This window comes from Tachysurus fulvidraco, chromosome 13 (assembly GCF_022655615.1).
Source record: "Tachysurus fulvidraco isolate hzauxx_2018 chromosome 13, HZAU_PFXX_2.0, whole genome shotgun sequence".
Taxonomy (NCBI): domain Eukaryota; kingdom Metazoa; phylum Chordata; class Actinopteri; order Siluriformes; family Bagridae; genus Tachysurus; species Tachysurus fulvidraco.
Genome location: NC_062530.1, coordinates 25,109,944 through 25,129,671, shown reverse-complemented (window position 1 = coordinate 25,129,671; position 19,728 = coordinate 25,109,944). Strand labels below are relative to the sequence as shown.

The 19,728-nt window shown below is 44.0% G+C and overlaps 1 protein-coding gene across 1 annotated transcript; it reads right to left on the bottom strand.

Annotated features, from left to right (window-relative positions):
- Nucleotides 1-7,602: 7,602 nt before the first annotated feature.
- LOC113652550 (extracellular calcium-sensing receptor-like) lies at nucleotides 7,603-10,744 on the bottom strand. The gene is made up of 6 exons (XM_047822590.1): nucleotides 10,550-10,744; nucleotides 10,167-10,449; nucleotides 9,245-10,060; nucleotides 8,940-9,161; nucleotides 8,659-8,782; nucleotides 7,603-8,569 (listed from the first exon to the last, which is right to left on the bottom strand). Exons 1-6 carry the CDS (start codon nucleotides 10,657-10,659, stop codon nucleotides 7,659-7,661), a joined length of 2,466 nt encoding a protein of 821 aa, XP_047678546.1. The 5' UTR covers nucleotides 10,660-10,744; the 3' UTR covers nucleotides 7,603-7,658.
- Nucleotides 10,745-19,728: the final 8,984 nt, after the last annotated feature.

Here is a 19,728-nt window from a genome sequence, read left to right as displayed (position 1 = left end):
TCCCATCCTGAAGAAATCTGCTCTGGATCCATGAGACATTAGTAACTTCAGACTAGTATCATCTCTTTCTTTTCTTTCAAAAATTCTTGAATGCATTGTCTATAATCAACTGTCTGTCTATCTCTCACAGAACAACCTCAAAGGTCCCAACCAGTCTGGCTTTAAAGCAGCACATTTGACAGAGCCAGCCATTGTGAATGTCTCTGAGAAACTACATGCTGCTAGATCAGCCAAGCTGTCATCTGTCCTCATCCTGCTTGACCTTTCAGCAGCATTCGAAATGTTTAACCACAAGTTTCTCTTGTTCACCCTCAGGAATCTTGCAAGGGAATGGTTTGCTTCCTACCTGACTCTCCACTGGTGTCCCACAGGGCTCAGTACTTGGTCCTCTTCTTTTCTCCCTGTATACTCACTCTCTTGGTGAAGTTATTTCCTCACACAGCTCTCTTACCACTGCTATGCCGATGATACACAACTTATCTTCTCTTTCACACCCTCAGATACCACTGCTTCTGTTCGGATCTCAGCATATCTGGCCGATATACCATCGTAGATGATGGCTCATCGGTTGAAGCTCAATCCTAGCAAAACTGAACTTCTAATCATCCCAGGTGATTAATCTCCAGGTCATGATCTTGCAATATTCCTGCAAAATGATCTGATCTACCCTTCAGTCACAGCTTGCAACTTCGGGGTAGCCATGGACAATTAACTGTCCATTTCATGTGTCAGTATCCAGCCTGGACTTTTGCCATGTGCCTTTTGTTTCCAGTGTCTGCCCCGCCCTTGTCTATTCCTTCCAGCCTCAGCACATCTCCTTTATGTGTCTAATTGTCTTAAGTATTTAGCAAAGGCAAAGTGGAATCCTTGTCTTTTGTTTTGTGTCTGTAATGTCTTCGTGGTTTGTGTTGTTATTTTTGAGTTTTGTATTTTTGGTTATGTTTAATAGATGTTTTTCTTTCTGTTGGGTCTTTTTATCCATTGAGACACCCCCCTATTATGACAGAAAGATTCTGCCAGACACAGACCCAGCAGGATAGTATCTAGCCATTTCTTTCTGACATTTTAACCCTTGTTTTGACCTCCTTTGCAAATTTGGAGCACTGAGCCAACTTGACCTTGTATATATGATATATGATATAGTGTATGTGTGTATGTATCATCGGAGATGTCCAAATCCCAACAGTGTCTGAGCAGCCAGTAAAAAGCCTTGGTCTCCTACCCCGGGTGTTGTGGCCCCTAGTAGTGTATGAGGTTCCAATCTCAATAGAGGAGAAGATAGAAAGAGGAGTCACAGACTACCTAAAGAAGTGGCTCGGAGTTCCACGATGCCTTACCACCATATGCCTCTATGGAGATGGTTTCCTCAAGCTGCCCCTCACCAGTCTAACAGAGGAATTCAAGTGTGCAAAAACCAGGCTCCAGATGACACTGAATGAATCTCGAGACCCAGTGGTGAGCTATAATGCACCGACCTTGGCAACCGGGCGCAAATGGAGGCCAGGAAAGGCAGTCCAGGAGGCAATAGCAGCCCTCAGACATGATGACATTGTGGATCATGTCCAGCAAGGAAGAGGAGGCCTTGGGCTAACTAGCCGTGCTGTCTGGAGTAAGGCCACTGCACCAGAGCGGCGGATGATGGTAGTGCAGGAAGTACGCCATCAGCAGGAGGCTGCAAGGTGGGCTAAGGCAGTCTCTCTTGGCAAACAGGGACAGTGGACTCGATGGGACAGTGTGGAAAAGAGGAAGATAAGCTGGAAGGAAATGTGGGCCATGGAAGCGAAGCGGTTGAGCTTTTCCATCAGAGCAACATATGACGTCCTTCCAACACCAGATAATCTTCACCAATGGTATGGTGAAGAGCCGGAATGTGCCCTCTGTTCCATGCCAGCTAACCTCAGGCACATTCTCACAGCATGTAAAACAAGCCTCACCCAAGGATGCTACACTTGGCATCACTAGTCCGACCAGTGGAGGTGGGCTGCAGAGGTTTTGTGGCAACATCTATGACCAGACTGTTTAGAGACCTGCGAATTAAGGGCCAGAGCCAGCGTTCGGCAATCAGAGCTGTATCGGAGGCGGCAGAAGGCAGCAGTCAATGGCTCTGGATGAAGAGGAAAGACCCCAGCTGGGCCCCGAAGTGAGAGGATCAGGAGGTATGTGGTCAAGAGTGTTTGACTCAGGGAGGAGGATGCCCCTGCCATGCATAGTCCCATGGGATGTTGGCTATCAACAACAAGGCAACTCCTATGACTAATTGGGTATGGGACGCAAGCGTAGGATTGATCACCCTGTCGCTGGCCACCTCTGGGGAGGGTGTATAGTGTGAAAGGCCAAAACACCCTAGGAACCAAAGGTACACTACTGATGATGCGTTCCTAAATTTCTTCAGGTTCTCTGTTCATGAACTCTTGGAAATGCTTGCACAAAGGATAGTAACATCTTATCCTGTGTTCCTTGAATATATGTATGGCATAAGTATTTATGATCGACATTTTTTTCCACCTTTTTAGTCTAACTTGTTTCCAACATATTAACATATATTTTGCAAAATAAAAATTATATTTGGTATAATAAACCTTGTTTATATACAAAAATGCCTCATTTTTCAGGAAAAAAAAAAGAAATTTGTAAATATTTTCACTATAGAGGCACAAAAGTTGATGCACAGGCTGGTATATTTCAAAGGCAGGAGATTGTTTTGAAACCATTGTGACCATTTTTAATGTCAGCAAATAATATAATGTTTTTTTCCAGACCAAATTGACACGAATGCTTGTAAATCAAAAATTCTACAATGGTCATGTCACAATCAAAGAAGGAAGGAGACGGACCCGTACACAGGATAGCTTCAAAGGAATGGTAGACAAATACAGACAAATACAGGACAATGACAAGGACTAAAATAATACACTTGACGAAACCTAAACTTGACTAGACGCAACCAATGAATCCGCGCTGCCATCACATTTATACACAAGACAATGATGACACAATGAGGAGCAGGTGTAGTGACAGGGAGGAGCAGATGAAGGCGGGGCAGACACGTGATGAGGAACAACAAACACACATGGCCAAAAGTCTGTGCTGATCCCTGACAGTACCCCCTCCTTGAGGCACGGCTCCCGAAGCGCCAAAACCCATGGCAAGTTTCAGGAGGGGGGGCGAGGCACATGGCGAGGTAGATGGGGGGAGAAAGGACCACGGCGATGGCAGATGGGGGACCAAGGACCATGGTGAAGGCAGGTGAGGGGAGCAAGGACCATGGCGAAGTTGGCGGGGGGAGGAGGGCACACGGCGGCGCAGCCAGAGGGGGCCAAGCGACATCCACAGCCGAGCTTAGAGCCGCGGCGACATCCGCATCTGAGCTGAAGGGCTGAGCGAAGTCCATAGCCAAGCTGGGAGGCCGAGTGACGTCCACCGCTGAGCTGAAGGGCCGAGCGACGTCCATTACCTAGCTGAAGGGCTGAGCGATGTCCACCGCCAAGCTGAAGGGCCGAGTGACGTCCATCACCAAGCTGAAGGGCCGAGAGACATCCACAGCCGAGCTAACATGCCGAGCAGCGTCCCCCGACGCACCGCAGCCAAACCCTCGCCTCGACGACCTGAGGAAAATAAAAGGGGGGAGAGGCGGGAAAAATCTTCTGCCATGGGCCTGCAACACCCCCCGCAGATGAAGTGAGGCGACGTCATCCTCAGAGGATCCGGCAGGAGCGTCGTCCCTCACCGGAAAAATGTTGTGGGGCGATGCCGCAGGGCACTGGGAGAAGAAGAAAAAAAAGAGAGAGTGAAAAACAGTCCACGAAGACTGACGAAACAGTCCGGGGAAGCCGAAGATTAATATAGATCCAGGCAGACTGGCGGAACAGTCTGGGGAAGACGACGATGATTAAGATGGATCTAGCTAGTAGAGATGGGAAGTTCGGTTCTTTTCCGTGAACCGGTTCTTTCGGACAGTTTGTTTTAATGAACCAGTTCTATAATCCAGTTCTTTTACGTCCTGAAGTCATGACATAAATTCTTTCATCCCACCGCTGCCGGCAGATACAATCAAGTTTTTTGTAATAATAACTTTAGTTGAATACGTTTCTTACGTTTAAGTTTTGCAACTAAAACACCCAGTACAGGCATTGATGTGCGAACGTGGGTGTTTTGCGTTTCTTAAAGATATAAAGTTAATAAACTAATCTTCATCAACTTACAAAAACACAAAAAAAGCATCATTTTGAAATGTTTCTTTCGCTCCATCAGCTGTTTAAAAAACTAATGCAATTGAGTTAAACACTCATACGTTGATAAAACTTTAAATCATAACCATTTCCATTTGTTGCTGTACAGTATCAGTTCAATGATTTACGCATGCACAGTATCAACAGCTAATCGGTTCTCAGTATGTCGGACGCGTCCGAAAGAACCAGTTCTCAGTTCAGTGTACTGATGATTCGCTGTATCAGTTCAGTTATTCAAGCATGCGCAGTATCAACAGCTCATCAGTTCTCGGACGCTTACGAAACAAACAGTTCTCAGTTCAGTGTACTGATGATTCGCTGTATCAGTTCATCGGTTCTTGGACGCGTCCGGAACAAGCAGTTCTCAGTTCTGTACTGATGATTCGCTGTATCGGTCTAGTAATTCACACATGCAGAGTATCATATAGCTCACAGTTCTCTCAGCACAATATGTCTCAGTTCAGTGTACAGGAGTTACATATACTCCGGGATATTAGTTTATTTAGAGTCGGACCGACTGTCAGGCATGACTGAAAGTGAGTAACTTTAGTAACCTGTGGATCAGCGCTGACTTAAGATGTGAACTGTTTAGAACAAATCAGTCCGATTTGGTGAACCGGTTCATCCAGTTCACTAAAAAGAACTGGTTCAAAAGAACGATTCGTTCACGAACTGGCCATCACTACTAGCTAGACTGCTGGAACAGTCCGGGAGAAGACGACGAAAAAAAAATGGCTGGTCCGAGCTGGAAGCTATCTTGCTGGGTCTGAGTTGGCGGATTCATTCTGTCACAACCAGAGAAGGAAGGAGACAGACCCATACATAGGATAGCTTCAAAGGAATGGGGTCTAAATGATAGACAAATACAGTGCAATGACGAGTACTAAAATAATACACATGATGAAACTCAACCTTGACTAGACGCAACCAATATCAGCAACGTGGTTCACATTTATACACAAGACAATGATGACACAATGAGGAGCAGGTGTGGTGACAGGGAGGAGCAGACGAAGGCGGGGCAGACACGTGACGAGGAACAACAAACACACATGGCCGAAAGTCCGTGCTGATCCCTGACAGATCACCATTCAGTGTGTAATCTATTTTACACTTGTAATATCTATTTTGCCCACCTGATGTCATCTGATCAACCAACAACAAGCTACACAAACACCCACCCACCCCCCACTCAAAAACATGACATAATTTCATGTGAATAAAACTTTTAAATAAGAGAGGAAACAAATGCGTGCATAGTTCAGACAAGTATATACTGGTCTGAACACATAGTTCAACAAAAGTAGACAAAATTAATTTTACTTGCAAAGTTCATAATTTGGAACAAATCCTGGTAAATTTCAGGCAAATACGTGGAAGAAAACCCAAGTTATGACTCATTAAAATCTTTCACCCGGTTCAAATAGACCCAGGGAAAATAGGAAGGTTAGACAGGTTTTTTTTTTGTGCCCTGGACTTTTTGTTTATTTTTCAGCAGACATTTCTCCACATCTGTTCTTGTGGGGGATGTCACTCCACTTCCTGTTTTCCACAGAGGATGGTGCCTCACTTCTTGCCTGCGGAGAATGTCACCAGCCTGATATTGATTTTATTTTTTTTCAGTGTCCTGTAATATCACCCTGCATCTGTTCAATTGGGGGATGGCATTTCACTTCCTGTTTTCCTGTGGAGGACCCCACCTCACTTCTTGTCCACGGAAGGTGTTGCAGGCCCGTATGTTTGCCCTGTGTGTGTGTGTGTGTGTGTGTGTGTGTGTGTGTGTATATATATATATATTAAAAAAAAAATATATATATATATATATATATATATATATATATATATATATATATATATATATATATATATATATAAAATTATTATTATTTTTGCTCTGTGGTAGAGGATTTTTCCCACCCTCCCTCCCTTTCAGACCTACTGTACATGGGTCTGGCCGTGGCTTGTCCGGGGTTGTCGCTCAACGCTTCTGCTCGGCTAGGAACGTCGCTCTGCCCTTCTGCTCAACTGTGGACGTTGCTCAACCCATTCTGGCTATGCTCCCGTGTGCCACTCTCTTCCCACCTGCCTCGCTAGGCGCCTCGCTCCCACCTCCTGGATATCACCGGGATCATGGTTCCCTAGGATATTATGAATGATACAGGATTGGCACGTCGGGAGCCACGCGTAAGGGGTGGGGGGGGGGGGGATTGGGGGCTTTTGTGCCTTTTGTTTATGTTTTGTGTTTTGGTCTTTTTATCCATTTGGACACCCCCATATTATGATAGCATGTTGCTAATATGACAAGCTCATGTCAGTTCCTTCTCTACAACATTAGAAGGATTTGGCCATTTCTGACAACACAAGCTGCTCAGGTACTTGTCCAGTCTCTTGTCATCTCAAGACTGGACTACTGCAACTCACTACTGGCAGGTCTACCTATGAACACAATTTGTCCTCTGCAAATGATCCAAAATGCAGCTGTTTTCAACCCACCTAAGCTTCACAACTTGTTTCCAACCATCCCACTGCTGCGATCCCTCCACTCGCTTCCAATATCTGCACACATCAGATTCAAAACACTGATGCTTGACTACAAAGCCAAAAATGTACCAGCTCCCTTTTACCTCAAAGCCCTCATCACTCTTTGCATCCTCAGCGCTACCAGCAATGTTCGACTGGTCCCACCATCTATCGGGGTAAGAGGTAAGTATACTACAAGATGCTTTTCTGTTCTGGCACAGAGGTAGTGGAATGTACTTCCCCTAGATGTCTGGACAGTCACTGGCTATTTTCAAACAACCTGTTGAAGACCTACTTATTCATGAAACACTTCAACTAGCACTTGGCTATTCTACTTGGCTGTGGACATTGTTCTGGACACTCTGGTCTTGCAGCCATGACCCTTGCTTCCCTCTGTGCCTCAACATGATCCTCACCACCACCTGTCACTCCACCCACTTGTCACGTGTTCCTGTAGATATTAGAACTAGGATCTTTAGTAATATTGCTAAGATTAGACATATAATGTATAACATGATGCAAAATAACTATTTTTAAAAGAAACCAAACTATTTATTACATAATAACTCTAGGCCTTTTTTCTTCAAGACCTTGGTGTAACCATTGACTCCACTCCTGCATTTGAAGCTTATGTAGGTAATATTACTATGAGTCCTTTCTTTTCAGAAATATTGCTAATATATGATATAAAATCACTACACAATTCAGTGTCAGGATTATAAAAAACAAGAAAATTAAATTTTATAAATTTAATAACTTTAATGATTTCCAAGAGCCTCTCATTGCATTCAGATACTATATTATATAATTTGTCATAAATTGTAGTGTATATATAATGTGCATGTAAGAACACTGTATATTTGACAAGGGGTCATTTTTTTTAAGAGCAGCACTTTGTAAAACCTACAATTAATTAACTTTTGTATTTTTCCCCATTACATGTTTTCTTGTATTTCTCTCTGGCTTGATTAAAATGATGTAACATTTTGGTACAAAAATGCATATCAGCAGGCCAAAAGCTGAAGACAAAATTGCAAATATTTCTACAGCTACTGTATACTTTCCAGGAGAGCTGACATAAGCTGGAATAAAGGTGATCCAAACTGCACAGAATATAAGCAAACTGAATGTGATGAATTTGGCTTCATTAAAATTATCAGGTAGCTTTCTGGCTAAAAAGGCCAGGAACAAACAAACTATAGCAAGAAGACCAATGTATCCTAAAACACTATAAAAAGCAGCATCTGATCCTGTGTTACATTCTAAAATTATTTTTTTACTGCGCTGCTCAATAACTCTATCTGGGAATGGTGGCGCAACATTTAGCCACAGGATACAAATAATTATTTGAACTGCAGTGCATGAACACACAATAGCCCTTTGCTGAGGTGGTCCAAACTTTGCTGCAACATTGCTCCCAGGTAATGTTGCTCTGAAGGCAGTTACCACAACTATAGTTTTCCCCAGCATACAAGAAATGCAGAGTGCAAAGGCAATGCCAAAAGCAGTATGACGTAACATGCAGGACCAGACTGTTAGCTCACCAATGAATGTCAGTGGACAGAGGAAGCAAAATATAAGGGAAAGAAGTAAAAGTAAGCTCAGCTCAGAATTATTTGCTTTAACTATTGGTGTGTCTCTAAAATGTATAAACACTACGATAGTAGAAAATGTTAAACAAGTGCCCACTAATGACAGTGTCATAAGAATAATTCCCATTGTTTCAGTGTATGAAAGAAACTCTATTATTTTCATGATGCAGCTGTCTTTTCTTTCATTAGACCAGTACTCCTCAGGACAGGTGATACAATCTGTTGCTCCTAAAATAGAAATAAATGACATGGTGAGAGATGAGGACTACTGTATTAGTGTAATTATTTCAGCATTAGTAGTTAGCAGGCCACTTCACCTGTTGTATTTGATATAGAGCCATCAGCACATGGGATACAGTCAAAGCAGCACAGAGGTAAACCTTTAATATGTGCTTTTCTTGTGCCTTGTGGACAGATTTCTGAGCAAACAGCTTTTGGGGTCTTGGAGAGAGAATATATTAGATGACATAAAATAAAATGAAATTAAAGTACTACTACTACTACTACTACTACTACTACTACTACTAATAATAATAATAATAATAATAATAATAATAATAAAAATAATAATAATAAATAGTTGTAATAATAATACTACCAAATTTCCAGTGCTCCAGACTATCTTGTCTTCATTAATCACAAGTTCATATTGTCCATTTACAGATGTGCTGAAACGACCAACTGGAATATGCTGCACTTGACCGTCTCTCAGCTGCCAGTTTATGACTTCATAGGAGGCAGGTGGATCTCCGCTCTTGTCGAAGAACACTAGCTCTCCAAATGCATCCACAAAATGTACTTTTTTCAACTGCTCAGTTACCTTATAAACAAAATATAAAACATAATGAATGAAGTGTTTTCAATTATGAGCCTAACTAATGCATCGTTGCAGTTAAAACTCACTAGATTTGGGGTAAGCTGTGAAGCATTAAGACACAGTCCTGAGAAATTGCTTTCAGGCCTTTCACAAAACATCCCTTTGTGTAGGGCATGTGCAATAGCATACACTCCTTGATATACATTATATGCTATTCTAAGTTGAGATACATCAAAGAAATTGTTTTTGTAATCAACTTCTTCTTTTCCTGAGCACATTTTAGTGGCATTACTTGAATAATTGATTTTAGACGGAGGTCTACAGCCCACCAATGTTTCCCAGAAATCACTGACAAAACTTGATTCTGAATCTTTATAAGGGCTGATATCTTTGAGAATTGGTCCCAGCTTGGGTATATCCATCTTTCGGACAACAAGTCCTAATGTTCCTCCAAACGATTTGAACATTTCTGGTGTGGAAAGACTTGCTGCAGTTACCCAGGCTTCACTTCCAATCCACTGTATTCCTGTAATGTTCTGTTTTACCACTTCTTTCATTAAAGGATCAATATCTCTCTCAGGTGCAAATGCAAGAATTACTTTTATAGTTGACTGCTTTATCAGTTCAGCAATTTCAGAGATTTTACTTTGGGGATATGTTCGCAAGACTGTGCGAACAAATGCAATACAAACTCCATGAGCCTCCACTTCCTTTCTGAATGCTGATATCCCATTAAATCCATAATCATTATCAGACTGTATAACTCCAATCCATGTCCATTCATATTGTCTAACAAGGAAAGCCAAAGCCTTTGCTTGGTAGTAATCACTTGGTATTGTTCGGAAAAATGTAGGATATTTTGTTTTGTCACTTAGACATTCACATGTTGAAAAATAACTCACCTATTCAGGGACAAACAAGTTATTTAATTAAATTCATTAGTTATATAATTCATCAATATATTGTTTGATGCTCATACTTTTACTGAAAAGATGTGTTTTATATTACCATAGGTATTTTAAATGGTCCAACTGCACCAGCCACTACTAAAGACTGGGTAGTGGCTGATTCAGCTATAACAGCTAATATGGGAGGTGGATGACATTGAGAGCCATTTTGCTGTGATGTGCTCATGAAAGTAAGCGCAGCTCTCAGAACATTAGTAGGAGAGGAACAAGAGTCCAGAATTATATATCCCAGGGAAATGTTGGGAAGCAAACGATTATCTTGATTTATTTCATCTATTGCAAACATCATGATCCTCGTCCAACGAAAAGCTCGTAAGCCAAATCTGTGGAAATCAACAAAGTTAATAAACAACACAACTGTAAAAAAAGGCTTATAAAAATTAATCTTTAGTTAAACTTCAGTTTAATATTATTTAAACTTACCCATTACATTTTGCCCATTGTGGTTTGTTGTCAAATGAATAAAGTATACTCTCTTCTTTTGAAGAGACTGGGAAAATGCCACCTATCATAATATCTCCTTCCTTAAACATGCTTCTCACTTCAAACTTAGATAGTAATTTACATGCAAAGCCTGTTGTTATACAGACAAGTAAACAAAGATAAAGTATATTAAGTATGTGCATGTTTGGTCAGCAAACTGAAGAGCACAAGAGTGGAGTGAGCACTCCTTTTTTTATAGACAGTGCATGTAATGGGTTGGCTCTTAGAGGTGTGTCCATGTTACATGATATTGATTTTTATTATATATATATAAATATATATAAAAATAATATATATTTATGATATATATATATATGAGTGCAATAGTAGCTAGTGCAGGATATTCAGTTTGTACAAAATTTAAATAAGTTAAATACGTGGTAATATGGAGTGGTTTACAGATGTTTGCATACTATGAACGAATATACAGATTTACAGAAGGATACTGTATGTGCTGTAACAAAATATATGGCTATTACAATAAACAGTAATTTACAGATATATATGAATATAATATACTATGAATATATTATACAAATGAATACTGTATATATATTCTATGAATATAATATACAGATGAATATACTGTATACATATGCTATGAACATAATAGACAGATGTCTATTACTATAAGCTAAAATTTACAGAAGGGTATGTGCTATAAACAAAATATATTGTTATTACGATAAACCGAAATATACAGGATGATATGTACCATGATATATTGCTGTTATTATGAACCGAAATCAGGTGGGTATATACAATGGTAAGGCAATGGTGAGCAGCAATGCAAACAAGTGTGCAAATGGTCATACTTTTATGTAACATACCATTAGTGCAATACGGAATTGTGGGGTGTGATTGAGCAAATGTACAAGTGATCAGAAGTTTTAGTTTAGACAGTCCATTAGTGCAATAGCGTGGTGTGAGGTGTGTGTGTTGGGGCGGTGGGGGGTTGGGGGGCTAGTAGAATGAAGGACAGTAGGATCAGCAAGTGGCAGAGCTGTTTTAGTCGGCTGGTCCTGGTCCGGAGGTACCTGAAATGCCTGTGGGAGGGCAGAAGTGAAAACAGTCTATGGGCAGGATTAGAGGAGTCCTTAAGAATGCTGCAAGCTCGACACAGACAGCGTTTCTTGTGGATGTCCTCCATGGCAGGAAGTGGAGTCCCTGTCATGCGCTGGGCGGTTTTCAGAACCCGCTGCAATGCCCTGCGCTCTGCAACAGAGCAGCCTCCATACCAGACTGTGACACAGCGGGTCAGGATGCTTTCCATCAGGCAGCAGGAGAAGTTCACCAGGATATCCGACGAGAGCTGATTTTTCTTTAGTGTCCTCAGGAAAAATAGGCGCTGGTGAGCCTTCTTGACCAGGCTGGAGGTGTTGGTAGTCCAGGACAGGTCCGCCGAGATGTGTGTCCTCAGGAACTTGAAGCTGGAAACGCATTTAACAGCCATCCCATTGATGTGGATGTTGTCATGTGTGCCTCCTGTCTCTTTCCTGAAGTCCACAATGAGCTCCTTTGTTTTGGACGTGTTAAGGAGCAAGTTATTGTCATTGCATCATGTGGCTAGGTGCTGGATGTCCTCCCTGTAGGCAGTCTCATCATTGTTGGTGATGAGACCAATCACTGTAGTGTCATCTGCAAACTTGATGATGGAGTTAGATCCATTCACAGGCCTGAAGTCGGAGATGAAGAGGGAGGTTGAGTGTGATGGTGTTGGAGCAGATGGAGCCTGATCAAACCTGCTGGGGCCTGTTGGTCAGGAAGTCCATGATCCAGTTGCAAGTTTTGGTGTTAATGCCCAGATCTACTAATTTGGCTATTAACTTGAATGGAATTATGGTGTTAAATGCTGAGCTGAAGTCAACAAACAGCATATGTGCATAGGTGTTCTTATTGTCCAAGTGTGTGAGCACAGAGTGCAGTGCCATGGAAACTGCATCTTCTGTACTCGTATTGCTGCGGTAGGCAAACTGGTGAGAGTCCAATGAAGATGTCCGTGAAGACCCCAGCAAGCTGCTCATCACACCCTGAGTACACATCCAGGGATGTTGTCTGGTCCAACAACTTTGTGTGCTCTGATCCCGCTCAGTGCGTTGCAGACATCTGTGGAGGAGAGTATGATTGGAGGTTGTCAGCTGAGGGTTTGAGCTTGGTGGCAGTTTCTCTGTTGTCTCTCTCAAAGCGAGCATAAAAGTCATTAAGCTCGTTCAAGAAGAGGACATCAGTGTTACCGTGGGTGAAGTGGGGGGCTTTGTAATTACTGATGACCTGGATATCTTGCCACATGCGTCGAGGGTCACACAGTGACACTGTCTATGGTGGTATTGATGTAATCCAGTACAAAGGAGGTGTAACAGTCAATGTCCGTGCGAGTGTCACTGGTGGCCTGAGATGCGAATGTACTCCAATCTGTGTGTTGAAACCTTTTCTGGAGTGTGAAATCTGCTTCTGCGGGCCATACCATGATGGTTCTAACTGATGGCTTCACTCGATTGATGAGGGGTGCATATTTGGGGGTGAGGAACAAAGAATGTGATCTGACTGTCCAAGGTTTTGTTCCCTCTGGTGTGACAGGAAACATGCTGGTGAAATTTGGGGAACACTGCCTTTAACCCTCTGGGGTCCAAAGGCACGCCGGTGCGTTTTTGGTGCATTCTTTCCTCTTCAACGTGAAATCCACTTAAAATACTCCATCATTCATAATCATACACATACATGTAATACATCATTCGAAACTGTGAAGTGTCTACTTTTAATTGGCTGCCTTCATAATAACAACAAAACACTGTGCTTTTGGCAAATAAAGAAATTAACCAGGGTGTGCTTTCAGACATCTCTGTCTCCTTGACCATCTTCCTGAAACAGGTTACAAACATAAACTGATAACTCCGCCAATACTTATCACACGAACATGATACATATGTCTAATGAAAGCCTGAAACTTTTAAATGAGGTAATTAAAATCAAAAGCAAATATTGTCTTTTTGTGTAATCTGTATGTAAGTAAAGAGAGGTACAGTCTTTCTGGCTCGACCTCATTAGCGCTAATGTGATCCCGCTTACCATGCGCGCGCGCCATTCATATGGTACTTACCTGATGCGGGCTATGCAAACAAGATCAACGGCCCCAAACAAATGGTATGAGAAGCACCAACTTTTAACCGATTCCACTGAAGATTAAAAAAGTTTCCATTAAAGATTCCATTAAAGATTTTAACAGAGCCATATTGAGTGATTAAAATCACCCGCAACAATAAACGCAGCTTCCTAATGAACAGTCTGTTGTTTACTGATGGCCGCATAAAGTTCTTTCATAGCAAGCTTAACATCAGCATTGGGGGGAATGTAAGCTGCAGTTATAATGGTGGAAGTGAACTCCCAAAGTAGATAAAACAGTTTAAACTGCATTTAACCATAAGAAACCCCAATGAACAATGTCTTCCAACAATAACAGAGTTCGTGCACCAAGCTTTGTTAACATAAATGAACAATCCACCACCTCAGGTCTTACAGCCCTGCTAAAAAAAAAGCATTGCTGGTCCAGCATAAGGTATGTTTTGCATGCTGGCCGACCAGCTTGGAATGGTAGTATGCTGGTCCAGCATTAGGTGCTGGTTGCTGGTGTGCTGGCCGACCAGCCTGGGATGCTGATGTGCGAGCCGAACATCCTGGGATTCTGGTGTGCTGGTCAACATATGTTGTCTTTTGGATGCTCGTATAATCCCAGCAAGACCACAACAAAACCCATTTGTTACATATCACATTTCTTAGGGCATATTCATAGTTAAATAAAGACCAAGACAATTTTCTAAAAATTTTCCAAGAGAATTGCAGTTCACTTTTTAATAAAGAAAAACATTCTGTATATTCCTATCATTTACATGGCTTTATATATATATATATATATATATATATATATATATATATATATATATATATATATATATATATATATATATATTTATTTATTATTTATTTATTAAATATTTATTGGACAATGACATTTGCCATCATGCTGTAATTTACACATGTTCACAAATATCATTACACAATATAACCTTTACAACACAAATTTTTTGGTCTTAGCTTCCGCTCTCTCTTTTAGCGAGTAACAAGTAGTATGTGGTGGCAATGTTTTTTTTAAGAGGTGCTACCCGGAGTCGTTTGCCTTTAGACAACTCTTGCTAAATGTCTTATTTATTCTCCGAAAAATTATAGAAACAAAATAAGAAACAAAACTACACCAGGTTACGTATGTAACCCAGTTCCCTGAGAAGGGAATGAGGCGCTGCGTCAGTGCTGATGCTATGGGAACACTTCTGTGAGGAAGTTTTGTCTGAAGCTCTGTGTGTACACATGCCATTTAAATGGCTCGGGAAGGACACATGACTGAGTGATTACGCACCAGCAAGTCCATATAAGGGCATCTACGTCACACTACTCCAGTTTCTATTTGTCTGAAGGAAGCACGAGAGGATGCATGGGGTGTGGCCAGCAATGCAGCGTCTCGTTCCCTTCTCAGGGAACTGGGTTACATACGTAACCTGGTGTAGTTCCCTTACGAGGGAACTCGACGCTGCTTCAGTGCTGACGCTATGGGAATGCCAATACCCACGTTGCCACGCACCGGTCGATGACTGTACCAGAGGCCATGAGAGAGCACGAGCAGACTGGGAACAGACCATCAAAGGCCCTGCAGGACCTGGGACCCTGGAGTGGGGTCCAAGACCAGGTTATAGGACCAGATAAAGGTGTGTAGAGAGGACCAACCTGCCGCAACACAAACATCTTCAAAGGGAACACCCCTGGCCAAGGCACTGGATGAGGCAATACACCTAACGGAGTTAGCCCTGATGCCGAAAGGTGAGGCAAGACCGTGCACCTCATAGGCCTGAGCTAATGGCCTCCACTACCCAGTACGCCCCCTTATTCCAGCCCAAGACAGATAAAAAGGGCAGAGGAGTTATTCCACGAGCTAGAGCAGTGGACACAAGTCCTCAAGGCCCTTAGTGGGCAAAGCAAATGCAGCCTCTCCTGTTCCGCCGACTCATGGGGCGGGGGACAGTAGGCCCGCAGTATGACTGGGCAGCCAGCCATCCTGTGCACCATAGGGACACGGGGTGCAGAAAAGAGGCCAAGGTTAGGAGCAGAACCGACTTCAGAGGCTGACTCTGTGGGCTCAAAGGGGGCTTCCAGCAGCCCCTCCAGGACCACAGAGAGGTCCCAGGAGAAAAGGCGCGGTCTGCAGGAAGGCCCCAGCCGCCTGACACCACGCAGGAAGAGAGAGACCAGAGGGTGCCTACCCAAGGAGCCCCGAATAAAGCCCTGAAAAAAGAGAGAAAAAAGAGAGACTGCAGGAACTCCAGCACTGTACCGACCAGGCAGTGAACTGGATTCTGACAGTGTTCATCACACCAGAGGCGAAAAAGCCTCCACTTCAGAGTATATAGCTTCCTAATGGAGGGAGCCCTAGTATTCAGTAGAGTTTTGGTCACCTCAGATGAGAGGCCCACCTCTAGGAACTGGTCCCCCTCAGGGGCCAGACCCGAAGCTTCCATATCTTGGGGCGGGGTTGTAGGATTGCCCCCTGCACCCGAGAGAGGAGATCCTCCCTGACGGGAACCTCCATGGAGTGCCGTTCAGGAGGGGGGACCATGAACCAACTCAATAGGGCAAACGAGGGGCAACTAGGAGTAGGTTGACCTGGGAGTGGCGCACTCTGGCTAGGGCTTGCAGGAGCAGAGCTACTGGGGGGAAGGCGCACCGACAGAGCCTTGGCCACGTCCACACCAATGTCGCTCCACCCTGTGGGGGTGGAGACATTTATGGCATCTACGCCACTCCCCGGGCCTCAGAACCTGCCTCTACAGGAAGTCTGCCTCCCTATTTACATGCCCTGGGATGAAAATTGCTCTCAGCGAAAGGAACCTGGTCTCTGCCCAGCGCAGAATCTGCTGTGCCAACCTAAAACGGGGGCACAAATGCATACTGCCCTGATGATTTATATGGGGAACCACCGCAGTGCTGCCTGTCCATACTGGCAGCCCCTGAGGCATGGAAAAAAGTGTTAGAAACACAGCCCTTATAACCCTGAGGGGATGTCATGTGGAGCAGAACCAAAGGGATAACGTTGGCTGCTGCCGACACGAGGCCGAGCACCCTCTGTGCCTCGGTGACAGAGAGGCCTCCGCCTAGCCGAATAGCTTTCACCACTGACAAGATGGAAGCCACCCAAACGGGAGACAGATGTGCCCACATCGTGGTGGAGTCCCAAAATAGCCCCAGAAAGGTGGTTCTCTGAATAGGAGAAAGCACACCTTTTTCTTGGTCCAACCTGTGGCCTAGAGACCTCATATGGGCAAGCACAGCATCTCGATGACTGGCCGCCCTAGCCTTCGACTGGGCCAGAATGATCCAGTCGTCCAGGTAATTCAGTACACGGATGCCCTGTAGACACAATGGTGCCAGGGCAGTGTCCAAGCACTTTGTAAACGTGTGTGGTGAAAGGGCTAGGCCAAAAGGAAGAACACAACACCGGTACACTTCTCCCCCAAAAGTGAACCTGAGGAACTTCCTGTGCTCTGGCAGAATGCCTATGTGAAAATAAGCGTCCTCAAGGTCAATCGTCACAAATCAGTCTTTGGACCTGATCTGGGACATGATAACCTTGAGCGTGAGCATCTTGAACCTGTAAGTCTTCAGAGTACAGTTCAGAGCCCACAGGTCCAAAATCGGACACAGCCCCCGTCCCTCTTAAGAACAACAAAATATCGGCTGTAAAGGTGGAGTCCCGCTCTGGGAGGGGAACATGCCCCTTTCCTCAGGAGTGAGAGAGTTCCTTTTGGAGGAATGCCCCCTGGTGTCTGCCAACAATCGTGGGCAGCACACCCTGGAAGCGTGGAGGACAGGAGGAGAACTGGATCCTGTAGCCTTTTTCTACGGTATCCAGGACCCACTGAGACACCCCTGGCAGAATTTTCCACGCTGCCTGGCCATCTGATAGTGGTGTCAACCTCACACAGACCTCCCGGGTGCCCTAAAATTGGCAGGTGCCAACCCAGGGAGATCCATGCAAGGAACAGGAGCAGGAACAGACCCCACTGCTCCCTGAAACGCCGGAGGCGGCGGGGCAGTCAGTAGGGGAGCCTGAATGTTGCCGACTGGCATTTTACCTCCTGGTGCATGTCGACAACAGTACTCACTGCATCGCCAACCAAGCCCCGAGGTGACACAGAGGTATCCAGGGAGCCACAGGCGCCTATCCGTGGCAACCAGTGCAGCCATTGCACAGCCTATGGAGTGGGCCGTCTGCTTTGTGGCACGGAGCTCAAAGTCAGTGGCTCGGTGGAGCTCAGATACCACCTGAAGGCAGGTTTCCTCCGTGCGGGGCGATGTAGGTGAGAGATCTCAATCAATCAGATCTCAATCTAATTTTAGCTTAGACATAGCGCGTGCCACCGCCTTGAGGAGCTCCTCGAACGCAGCTGATTGTGTCCGCTATTCAGAGGGGGGTAGCCTCTCCCTGCTCACGTCGAGCTTCTCAGAGCCCGACGCGGAAAGCCGCTTACACACTTCCGGGTTGAGAGAAATCGCAGCGTGAGCTCCCTAAATCGAGTGAACGATGTTAGGGGAGAGGGAAAGAGAAAGGGAAAAACCCATCTCTTGTTCCATATCCACTAATTCAACCAGCAAAAATACAGCCAGGCGAGCGCAGAGGAAATCCCTCACAATGCACGCAGCCGGCTGTTCAGAGGGGGGAAGCCCTTCCACGCCCACATCGAGCTCCTCAGAGCCCGACGCGGAAGCAACATGCTCTTTTCCGGATTGGGAGAAATCGCAGCGCGAGCTCCCGAAACCAAAATCGAGCGAACGGAATTAGGGGAGAGGGAAAGAGAGAGGGAAAAACCCATCTCTTGCGCCATATCCGCTAACTCAACCCGCGAACCGAATGATCGAAGCGTGATCGAGTACGCAGAAGGAATCCCTCACATTGCACGCAACCGGCTCCCTCGAGAGCCGACCGGGCATGCGCCTCTCCCAAACAAATAACGCAAAGAGAGTGCGTGTCGTCCCCTGTGATAAAGCGGGGGCACGGATGCACGCATCTCTTAAAATGGTTAGTTTGTAACACATTACTGTTTTCTCGCCTAGCTTTCCCTAAAATATATATTTTTCAATCCCTGAACTAGACAGACAGGACAAACAATTGACACACATACACAGAGCGCTTCCTGAAGACAAAGAAGCTGGAGTGATGTAGATGCCCTTATATGGACTTGCTGGCTCGTAATCACTCTGTCACGTGTCCTTCCCGAGCCATTAAAATGGCGTGTGTGCACACAGAGCTTCAGACACAACTTCCTCACAGAAGCGTTCCCATATTTAAAGTCCTTAAGTTCGCTAGTTGAAACAACTGCCATGCAGCTGTCATCCAGGTATCTCATGTATGCAAACATTCTGATTCCCAGTGATCAGCAGATTCGTTGTGTAGAAGCGGAAGCTTTTTATTTACCCCAAAACAAAATCCTAATTACGGTGGGAAAAACATGATGATCTGGAACACGTGTACTTACTAATACTAATTTCGATAAACACTGTAAGGTATATAATGTAGTCGAAAACATTGCAAGATTTATTTTTGGAAAGTGCAGGAACTACATTTACCTTCGTGAACCTAAGGTTGCATAGCAACACTGATGCTGGGTAATATCTCTTCACATTACTGCTTTACTAAAAACAAACAAACAACTTAACTACTTCTTAATTGAGACAAATGGATTTTATATACCAGCACTTACCAGCATTATACCAGCACTATACCAGCATGAACCAGTAAAATCCAGCCTGGACCAGCATGGAATTCATGCTGCTTTATGCTAGATTTTTCAGCAGGGAGGAGCCATCTAATGTCCTATCAGCCCGGAGTGTGTATCGTCCTGCTAGCTCAATAGCGTTGTCTGGAATGCAGTGTCCAGTTCTCTCGAAAGGGAACTATAACATTCATTACATCATATTATTGGATTATTGACCAGACTTTCATTTGAAGCTTATGTAGCTAATATCACTAGGATAACCTTTTTTTCTATAAGATAAATATAATATCACTACAAAATGCA